The sequence below is a fragment of the Cibotium barometz genome, chromosome 1 (assembly GCF_041138505.1).
Source record: "Cibotium barometz isolate CiBa-2024 chromosome 1, ASM4113850v1, whole genome shotgun sequence".
NCBI classification, from domain to species: Eukaryota; Viridiplantae; Streptophyta; class Polypodiopsida; order Cyatheales; family Cibotiaceae; genus Cibotium; species Cibotium barometz.
Window position 1 is genome coordinate 34975285 of NC_141046.1, and position 11691 is coordinate 34986975.

At 40.1% G+C, this 11691-nt stretch overlaps 1 protein-coding gene across 1 annotated transcript; it reads left to right on the plus strand.

Annotated features, from left to right (window-relative positions):
* Positions 1 to 7386: 7386 nt before the first annotated feature.
* On the plus strand, positions 7387 to 8309 carry LOC147641921 (uncharacterized). The gene has a single exon (XM_086820772.1). It carries the CDS (start codon positions 7707 to 7709, stop codon positions 8235 to 8237), a length of 531 nt encoding a protein of 176 aa, XP_086676898.1. The 5' UTR covers positions 7387 to 7706; the 3' UTR covers positions 8238 to 8309.
* Positions 8310 to 11691: the final 3382 nt, after the last annotated feature.

Below are 11691 nucleotides of genomic sequence, written 5' to 3' on the forward strand. Positions count from 1 at the left end.
TAAAACTCTTGAAGGGTTTGCATCTATCTTCTTTGCCTCATGTGAAGATCATTTGAGTGAAAATCCACTTTAATCTCTTATGATCAGTAAACCAAAGTGAACTTCTGCCTAAGAAGATAAGTCATTCGCTAAAAATCATGAACAACATAGTTCTTTTTATGCAATCTCAATTTTTAAGATTCATTAGGATTCCACCGAGATGAATCCATTAACTTTGGTAGCTTTAGTAGATTATTTATCACTAATATGGCCTTTAACCTATCAAAGGCACTCTAACACATCGAAGACCATTGAAATGAAATGTTCTTCTTGAGAAGTGACATAAAGGAGAAGCAATCTTGGCATATTGGGGAATAAAGATCTGATATCACCTTGTTAAATCAAAGAATCCTTTGACTTCCTTTACTATCTTTGGTTCTAGCCATTCACTAACATCTTGTACCTTTGTAGGATCAGCTCATATTCCATGCTTTGACACACTATGAACCCTAGATATTCAATTTGATCGGTAAAGAAGGTATACTTACTCTTGTACTCTTTGAGGGTTTCTCTCTAAGGGTTTCCAAGACTTTATGCATATGAAATGGTGAGTTGATTTTAATCCTCAATAATCAATACACAATGTGAAAGTCCCATCCTTCTTTTTCTAAAAAAGAACCCAAGGAGTTACATTAGATTGAACACATCCTTGCTAGATAAGCATGGTGCATCAATAGATAACTCTAGCTGTGCATAAATGTTGGATTTAACTAGATGTGGTGTGGCTGCATAGCAACATCGTCTTCCTACGAGAATCCCAAGCAACTAGCTTTCATGTGGTGAGTGACACACCTCGATTGTGCATTTGTGTGCTAGGCCACGATAAAGTGGTTTCTTGGTTGATCTGTTTTGTGATCCCGAGTGTGGTTGGGCAAAGCCCCACGACATTGCCAGTACTACTGAAAGGAGCTTGACCTTTCTACAAGGTACATGATAGAACAAAAAATGCAATCACATTAGTGGGCTTTATAGTGCTTAAAGTTCAATGAACTTAAAAAGAGTGGCATGTTGTACAAAACCTGAGGCGAATCAAGCAGATGTACCGGCGGATGCTTTACAAAATCACTTCTACCTATACTCTTTCAACATATATCTTTTTTTTTCAGGGATACCTAAGTCTCCAATCCCCAGAAGACAAAGACAATGTCTCTGATCTCGGATGTGATGATGTTACTTTGATGTGGTTGTCTTTGGCATACATAAAAGGGTAAGACTTCATCATCCTCTTTGGCCTGCATGTGAGAATTTGTTGCAATAAAGTTTCTCCTACCCAACACCTTTGCAAATTTGGAATAGCTGACATGCTTTGATGTGCCACCGTCACCATTTAGTAGCATCATTAAAGATGATCTGTTTAGGAAAATCTCATCTGTCGAGCGAGACACCTGCACTTGGGTTAATGTATTGCAAATGTTGGAGATGAAAACTATTTCAATGTCCAATGTTGCAGGTTGTATTTCACTAAAAGTTGGATGGAGGAGGAGTTTTCCAAATATATGCTTTTGATTGCTTGTGTTCATACCCTATGTCTTCTTATGCCAACATTTAGCCACCACAGCTTTGCAACTCTTCTTTTTTTCAGTTTCATCAATCGGAGTATTATCTCCCAACCCATGCGTGCCTTTTCTTCTTTGCTTCCTTTTCTTTAAAGCCCAATATTCCCTCATATGCTGTGTGACTTCGTGACGAATATGAAATGCATTAACCTGTGCAGCCACATTCTCATTGATGTAACTTGAAATATTCATTCAAAAAAAGAAGAACTCACAATCCATCCACTGAAAAAAAATGGAGAGAGAGAGAGAGAGTGTGTGTGTGTGTGTGTTCTAACAAACAGGTCCATATTGCAAATAGTAAAGAGAAGAACACATGAAGTAGAAGGGAGGAAAGAGAAAAGGCAGGCTCATATGAGAGAGAGAGAGAGAGAGAGAGAGAGAGAGAGAGAGAGAGAGAGAGAGAGAGAGAGTTGTGCAGCTCACCTGGCAGCTCCATGGAGTTGATGCCTTCAACTTGTAGCTTAGTTTGTGCATTGAGAGCTATATTGTGACTCTAGAGAGAGGGGTCCACACATGATGGTGTATCCAAGATCCAGTTACCAAATTTAAGAAGGGATTTGTAGCTCCATCCTTGCACACACACACACACACACACACACACACACACACATAGAACAATGCCATGATTCTAAAGAGAGGGGTTCACACATGATTTCATCTCCAAGATTTTATTACGAAAAGGTAATTTTAGTATAAAAAATTAAAAAGGGGTCCAATTCTTTTCCCACTCTATTTGAAACACTTGGAAAGTAATGTCAACGACAATTCTTCTTGTACCACCAATCCATCCTTACACCTCGAGTGTGAAACACTTGATTCCTTACAAGATAATCTATTGTCCAACACCAAGATATGCTAAAGGCATCTAACCTAATTGGTTGTAAAATTTAACTTGTACATAGCTTCACAAATCAAAGTATCCACCATTGGTTGCTTCATACTAAACCATGACATATTTGAATCACCAAGATGAAAGAAAAAGCCACCACTATAGTGGACACTCGTGTGTCATAACATCTAGCCTAATTAAAATCAATGAAAACATACAACTGAATATTATCCCCCTTAATACTTTCTTTTGTGGTAGCTTGCCAATGCTTAGCTTTAGGATTATTCATAATCTTACTCACCTGGGGAATGTTTGGCCTTGTATTGCATAGATAGATAGGGCTCCCAATAGGTTTCTCTACTCTGATAATAAAGTGATGCATCAAATGGTTCACCTACATCCTAGAGAGATTTATCCTAACACCTATCTCTACTAGTGTAGCAAACATGATTATAGTCTTCAAGACCAAACCATGTAAACAATCTTTATACATAATTTGATGCATCAAATGGTTCACCTACATCCTAGAGATTGATCCTAGCACCTATCTCTACTAGTTTAGTAACATGATTACAGTCTTCAAGACCAAACCTTGTAAACAATCTTTGTATATACTTTGATTGGCAACATCACAATACCATCATCATAGTACATAAATTATATGCCAAAATAATAATGCAATGAGCTCAAATCTATTATCTCAAATGATGCATGTAATTTAGCCTTGAAAGTTGAAATCTTCTCCTCATTAGGGCCTATAAGCACAACGTGTCATCAACGTATAAAATGACGACCAAAAAATTAATTCTTGCTTCTTAGGGTACTCTCAATTGGACTGTTGTAAACACCATTTGCAACCAAGTATACATGTATCTTCTTAGGGTGCTCTCAATTGGACTGTTGCAAACACCATTTGCAACCAAGTATACATGTATCTTCTCATACCATGCTCTAGGAGCCTACTTAATCTTTTCTTAACCTGCATACTTAAGACTCATGCCCCTTCTGAACAAAACCATGAGGCTAAGATACATTTACCTCGTCATCATGCAAATCATCATTCAAGAAGGTAGTCTTAATATCCAGATGATGTACATTCCATTCATGCAAATCACCATTCAAAAAGGCAGTCTTAATATCTAACCAATGTACATTCCATCCATGATGCATTTTCTTTGGAGGCTATACCAGAGGTTTTCATAGAGGTGGTGCGGTGTTTACTACTTCGAAAGAATAGCCAGAAGAAGTATAACTATTTCTATGGGTAAATTGGAGTGTGAAAGTTTCTCACGTAACTTATTTCTATACTTCACCTAGAGATTATGTTTACCTATCAGTATCCTAATTATTTATACTTACTAATCAACGTATAGGATATGGTGACGGTAACAACATGTCAATTTCCCATAGGATATGGTGACGGTAACAACATGTCATAAAAAACACCATATTGGGAAATATGGGAATTTCCCATATTTCCCATATTCCCATATTACCGTCACCATATAGGATATGGTGACGGTAACATGTCATAAAAAACACCATATTGGAGAATATGGGAATTTCCCATAAGTTTGGGACACGTGGTCAAAACTTTGGATTTGCCATAACTTGAACACCATTACTCCAAATTGTGCGCTTTAAAGCTTAATAGATCCCTCTTTTCAAGCGCTTTCCAATGATAGGTCACATGATAGGGTTTTGAGAAACTTATAGACATGTTAATCGGGTCCAACCTTTTTAGTATTACAAAAATGGGACTTGGGAGATTCCCAAACTCACGAATATGGTGTTAAAAGGAGATAATAAAAAATAGCCAACTCTTGGCATATTTCTAACTATAAGTGGCAATTGAATGGGGAGTATTGTAAATGCAAGATACCAGTGAAACGATCAGCTACACATGTTGGAAAAGTAGGTCTTTCTCCCTACTATGTCTCTCCTTGTTGTTTAAGGTCCAAAGTGAGTGCACCGAGGACAAGGGAAACTCGGATTCGATATGGGTATAGTTAACATTTGAAGTGTAACTGCACACTCACATGACCTTTACCGAGACATAGGAGCATTCAGTGAAACCGGTCAAGCACACTTTCGGATAGATGTATGGTACAAAGGGCTCATAGTATCTTCCTACCTTCCACAATGAGAAACGGTGTAAGCATAGGGAGCTACTAATATCACAGAAAAGAAATGGACAGACTACCAACATCACACACTTGAGCCAGTGCGAAGAGTTTGTGCTAGTCAGACTTAGGGGATTCACCTAAAAATATGTAAGTATAGCACTTGAATTCAAATGAAGGGATTTTTTAATTAAAAAAATTTAAGGCAAATTTAAAGAAATACATTTACAGAAAGGGTTTTTTAATCAATTTTGAAAAAAACCCCATAAGTCCATAAAGAGAAAGGGGTCATTTTATTCATGAAAAATTCACAGGTAAGGGGTTTTTTTAATGCCCCTATAACACCTAGATAGGGAATTGGCCAGTCAACCCTTCAAAGATGTTGCCAAAATGCATGACTTACAAGTTCCTTCCATCCTGGACACAGAGCATAACTCAACACTTTATTTCCTAATTCTATTTGTAAGGCAAAGGAGCACCTTCTCTGCACCCTACAACTATCAATGCAATAATACACCACATCGTACGAGACATGGGGTAAAGGCCTTATCATAATCTATGCCCTTCTTTTGATCATAACCCTTTGCAACAAGCTGTGCCTTGCAATAATACACCGTATTATAGTCATACGAGACGTGAGGGTAAAGGTCTCACATCATAATCTATGTCTTTCTCTTGATTATAACCCTTTGCAATACGCTTTGCCTTGTAGTGGTCACAATGCTACTAGCAACTTTATACTTAAGATTATAAGCCCACTTCATACCAATGGCCTTTTTACCATAAGGAAAATCTACCAAATACCAAGTGTCAATTTTGAGGACTAAGTACTCATCCTACATGGCCTACAGCCAATGTTCATTTTCTTGTGCTTTCTCAAAAGGAAACATGTTCCTCTTCATTTCATATACTCTCAATGAGAGCATGATCCAAAAAAGAATAAGATACATGATGAGAACCTCCACATGTCCTACTACTAGGAAAGAAGTAGCTAATATGCTATCCTATAATGTCTACACCAGCCATTTTGGCATACTCTTGGACACTTGTATGGTTAACATTTTCTGAATCTCCACTATTTCCTCATCAATAGGATGATCCATGGACTAAAACTTACTGATCAATATGGATTAATTTGCAACACCTTATTAAGCATTCATTTGCTCCACATATGGTTGTAGAGTCATTGATTTCTCAACAAAGACAACATCTCTACTCACCAAAATCCTCTTTGTGGCTAGATGGTAGAGTTTACACCCTTTGCTTTCTGAGATGCCTTCCACAAAAATACATTTTACCACCTTATCATCTAGCTTATTGTTTTGCAATGTTGCTTAGGCACAAGAACATAACTAAGAAAACCAAAAACATGCAAATGAGCCACATAGGGCTTCCTGCCATTCTAATCTTCATAAGGGGTGATTGTTTGCAAGGCCTTAGTGGGGCATCTGTTTAGCATACATAAGTGGCACACATAGATAGTAGCCCAACCTTCTAGGTCTAAGAAAGGAAGGCAACGAGAACCCAAGCACACACATCAAAGTGGCGGGTGGTAGGGGCATTTCTCAAGCACATGGATAGAATATTATAAAGGATCTAGTTGTTAAAGTTTGCCTCCATCATGTAACAATCCTTTCCCATAGCTTGTCCATTGTTTATTAACTCATAGCTCTAAAGGAGCATCTCTAGATCCACATTTCCCTCCATGATTCATTCCATCGAATCTCCATAAATCACCCCATCTCTCCTACTTGAGTATCTCAACCACATGATATCCCTTTGGCCTTTTTATCTTTTATAATTTCACTTATGAGACCAAATAACATTTGGACAATCAACCTTTGCTCACACACATCATACAATTTGTCATTGCTATGATTAAACGTAAATTCCAAGACTAACTAGTTTTTTGTTAGTTTTTATTATTTCTCTTGATGCATTTGCCTTGGTAAACTTCCAATAGATAATAGTTGGGGATATAACGATGTTGTTGTGAAACCTTGATCTTATCTGCTTAAAAACTTTGCATTTATGGTGCTTAAAATGCTCTTAATTATTATGATGAGTTGAGTACAATATGCTTATCTTCACATATATGCACATATAAAGACACACATGCACACACAACGCACACATATCCACACTCATGTATATACATATGCACACGCATGCGTGCACATGTAGATACACATACAACACAGCGTTCGAGAAAAGGTACCCTAGTAAACTTATCCATGAGCTAGTTGAAAAACCAAAATGGCTGGTTGAGAGCTTCACTAAAATGAATTGAGATGGATGAAAAAAGATGCACTTATAGTGAAATTTTCTTAAAGAATTAAGCTATAAAAACGAAACTCATTTTTTCCATGAAGTGTGTATGTTTAAGGCTATAAAAACGCGAACACGGCTGGGGTGGTTAAAGAGGATGAAGTCCCAGCCAATGATGTGGGTACGATCCGTGCTCTCTACGGTGTTGCGCGTCCTTGTAACCGGAGTTGGGTGTGTGAGTAGTGGATATAAACCTGTGTTTCTAGCCAAAAAATAATAATAATAAATAATTAATTAATTAAAAATTAAAAATTTAAAAAAAATTAAAAAGGCTATAAAAACGGAACTCATTTTTTCCGTAAAGTGTGTATGTTTCCTAAACTAAAAGGTTGCCCAACTCTATACAACTCCCGATTCTTTGAAAGGATGAGAGGGTACTTGGTACTACGCTAGTAAGTTGAGGAGGTAATAACGTGTGAGAGGAACAGCCACACAAAGGCAAGGGTGATATTTAGTTGGTAGTTTACATAAGAGAGAACTGGGGCCACACGATGTAACGAGGGCATGTAACGAGGGCGTATCTCCTCCTCTCTCTTGTCTGCCACATTCTTTGTGTGGCTTCAATCATGCAAGAGATACTTTCTCCACGTAGTTGCCCGACATTCCAAGCTAGTTCTGATTCCATTAGGCTTTGCCCCTTCCTTGTTGGATCTCTGCAGCAGCGTTTCTTGAGCTCCTGCGCCCGTATCAAATCCTGAGCTTGTCTGCTGTTGGGGCCTCGATGATCGCCTCTAGCTAGAAAGAAGCTTAGGCGCTGATACCGAGGCTCTGTTTATCATTCTCTTGGTTTCTTCAGTGGGTTTTCGTGAACAGTGCTTTTTGGATGCTACCATGGCAGATCCGCATGCTAGCGATAATGGGAGTCCTTCCTTCGTTCGCTGCAGCGACGAGAAAGTAAATGGAGATGGAGCGTGCAAGGTTTCTGACGAAAAGATTGCAAGCGGCAGCGAGAATGCTCTTGACAGTGTTAATGATAATGATGATGATCAAGTTGATGATGATCTCTGCGACGGTATTAGTGAAAGGGCCTCTGAATCAGGTGTCAATGAAAATGTGGCCTTTCAAGGGTTGGAGTCGTGCATTAATGTGCTTAATTACGATCGTAAGCATGTGATGAACGCCAACTGCCCTCGGGATAGGCTTCAGAGGCACCGCCTGCAGGTGGCCGGGAAGGTGCAGATCCCGGACGTGTGGTGTGGAGAGGGGAGTCTTCACGAGTGGGTCGGTTCACACGAGGTGGAGGAGGCCCTCCGTCCGCCCGAACTCTTGCATGCCCGTGCTGCCCTAGTATCTGGCCGGACGCCCAGCGGCCCGCCCACCTCCACCTGCACCACCCTCTGTGAGGTTTCTTTCCAATCATAACGTTAACGGGTTCTTTTATGGAATTTTAATATATTTCCTCAACTTTCATGGCTAATCAACATCATTAATGAAGATCGTAAACATTTTCATTGCTGGTTAAGGATTATCTTGCCAAGTGATGTGTCTTTGAAGTGTGGATGTAATGGTTGTTTGGGCTCCTTTTTGGTGGTTTAAAAGGCATTTACTGAAGAGCTATCTTGGAAGATTAGGTGCAGAGCTTTTAGCAAAGGTTCTAATGAAGAAGTTTAAGCACTGGTTATATGTAACGATCTTTGATAGGATTAACTCATTCATAGCCGACCCGTTAATAATCACACCTGAACACACATGGAAGTGAAGTTGGCCATTTTAGAGAACTTGAAATGCCTCCTCACAACAAGGAGAATGCAAGCAAAGGGGGTGCGTTGTCTTTTTTACATGTATCGGCTGCTGCAACTCCAATTGAAGCTTGTGATCCTAACCTGTGCAGGCTATCAGTGGCCGGTTGCGAGCTACATCCAGCCTGCCCAAGTCAAGGCCACTAGACAGCGGCCTAGCCACCAGTCACTAACAGCGGGCTATGGGGGTACATCCCTATCTAGTGCACCATCATTGTCAACATCGACTTCATGAAATCTGTTAAGAGAAACAAAGAGGTGTGCATTTAAGAAGCCGGGAAGATGGCATCGATGGTGTGGAATTTGGGCACGCGTAGCGAAACACAAGCAGCCGTTCGATTTATGTGGAGTGAACTTAGTGGGCAAGGGTTGGGTTCTAAGCAAGTCGCGCGCCCATGACGTGCGATACGCGTGTAGCGTAGCAGTTGAGTGTACGCGTGGCTATGGTGCGGTTTCGAAACCCGGCCTCTAGTATTGAAGTCGGGCATCTGGGCTATTTTAAACGCCTCGGGATGCTCGCTCGACCTCCATGCAATCGATGCCATGTTCCTGGCTTCTTAAATGCACCATGCCTCCCTATTTCCCATAATTGTAATTGTGTCTCCGCCTCCTTGTAGTCATATTCGTAGTGCTCTAACACAATTTAGTACATACGATATTTACATGTTCACAACTAGGATGCTTGGGTAGCCATATCTGCCTAAATGAAACGCACATGAATTTGTAAATATACTTGGAAAGGGTGCCGAAGGCACATCTGCTATTCTGATGAACCACACGCGTACGCTTATGATCAATGGAGATCTCAAAGTACCTCGTTAAAAGGATAACTACAAATTCTGTAGCACATTCGATTCTGAGTCACACTTCGCTCAAATCATACAAATTTGGTGCTTGTTTGTGTGAGTGAAAAATTTTTCTGTTCTAAGACTAGTTTATGCAAGCATCCTGGGAAAATGAAAGAATGCATACTGCTTGAATCAATCAAAAGCTTAAAAGGCTTACCCTGATACTGAGCCGGAGTATGGATGACTGAGAATTGGTGATTTGGCTCTTGGTTTTCAATTGCTGCATAAATTTGTTCTCTTTCCTCTTCCACTAACTCTTTCTCTTTGGTTGCCCCAGTTCTGGGAAGGAGTTCTGAGACTACTCTAGACAGAGGCAGATTGGCTGAGCTGGAGTTCTCCTGGGATTGCCCTGATTTTGACAAGATGGACCCTGATTTGACTGATAGGAAGGGGCTAGTCTCTGCACTCTTGGTCCTTGACTTCCCTGTCCCCTTGACATGGCAGGAGTCGGGCAGTCTTTCAGCTGGTGACCAAAACCCTGACATCCAAAACACCGGTTCTCACTTCTGAGCTCATCCCTCTAAATCCTTGAAAGAGGTGGGACTGCTGAGAAAGTGTTTTGTGGGAAGGGTCTTCGTTCACTTCTTCTTAATCTCCAGTATCCTGATTCTGATTTGGGCCTTGCTCTCTTTGGGGGAAGAAAGTTTAAAGTACTTCCCAGGGTTTGGAATCTTTTAAAGTTAGAGGGTATAGGCTTTGGCGGCGGGACCGCTTTGGCGGGACCTTAACAACAAAGGCTTTGGCAAAGTCCTTTGCCATTCTTATAGCTTCGGCCATTGAGACAGGTTTCATTCAAGCACCTCATCAACTCTGCTACGATCCGAGTAAGCAGAGTGAGACTCGCACGTCATTTTGAGAGTCTTTACTTTCCTGATCCTATTGAGCGACGGTATATGTGGTTCTTTGGAGGACGATGTATTAATGTCAGTACCAGTTCAGCGTCAGAGGCTTAGGCAAAATATTTCCTTAGCCATGATTCTGATAAGGCTAGGGCTTGTTCAGCATGTTCAACTCTTTGATCATTCACCTAGGAACTTCAGAATTTCATGCCGAGTTTTTAGGCTTCTTAGCTGCTTTATCCCTAGAAGTAGAATTACAGCACCTCTTTCTGTAATGAATCATATGTACCATGGTATGTCTCCTTCGCAGTTTTGCTTCTTTATGTGTACACGATTGAGGCAGTGATTTTGGGAGCCGTGATGCTCTATGATATCCAAAACTTTTGATAATAAACGATGTTTTGCAAAAAAAATTCCAAATTGTTTTCATGATTGTGAATATGGTTAATTAAATTATTAGAGTAAATCTTATTTAATGAAGTATGATGAAATAATTATCTGTTTAAAGAATAAATCATAAAAATTAAATAAACATAAATCTATTGTCAAAGTTAAGTTGACGAAAATCTCGTTTTATTAGAGTCATGAGGCACACGGCCCGTGCAAGGCAACCGGATCCTCTAACCGATGAGGAAGAGTTAGATCCGGATTCGAAAAGCCCTGCATAGATCCCAACTTGGTCCCTTCAAGGGTGAAGGGGAGCAGTTAGGGTCAAGTATTCTTCCATAGCCTCAATCCACTTCTCCACTACTTCACCCTTCAAGGGTGAAGGGGAGCAGTTAGGTGAAGTAGTGGAGAAGTGGATTGAGGCTATGGAAGAATACTTTGATGTAATTGGCTACAATGAGAGAAGTAGATTGAGGCTATGAAAGAATACTTTGATGTAACTGGCTACAATGAGAGAAGTGGATTGAGGCTATGGAAGATTACTTTGATGTAACTGGCTATAATGAGAGAAGCAAGATGGCTCTCGCCAGGTTAAAGACTATGGAAACGGCTAGGGTCATTTGGAGGAATCACTGCGAGACTAACCATCTCGTCGACCGTAATACCCAGATCTGGACCGATCTTAAAGCTTACCACAGAAAGAGGTTTTGTCCTCTGGGCTTCCTTGAAACTAAAATGAATGAGTTCTTGGAACTAAAGCAGAATAGCCGAAAAATTGAAGAGTACCATCAAGCTTTTGCCCTTCTCCTCAAATATTCCCCGCAATTGGATGAAGAGCAGCTGATGCCAGATTTATTTGAGGAATGAACGAGCCATTGGACACGTTAGTGGAGAATGCCAAACCTATCATATCATCCTGACTCTGGGAGAGTTCAGGAATGCCAGATAGATTCGGGGTATCCATCTATAAATTTCCAATTCAATTTATGAGTTTTCAATTTTT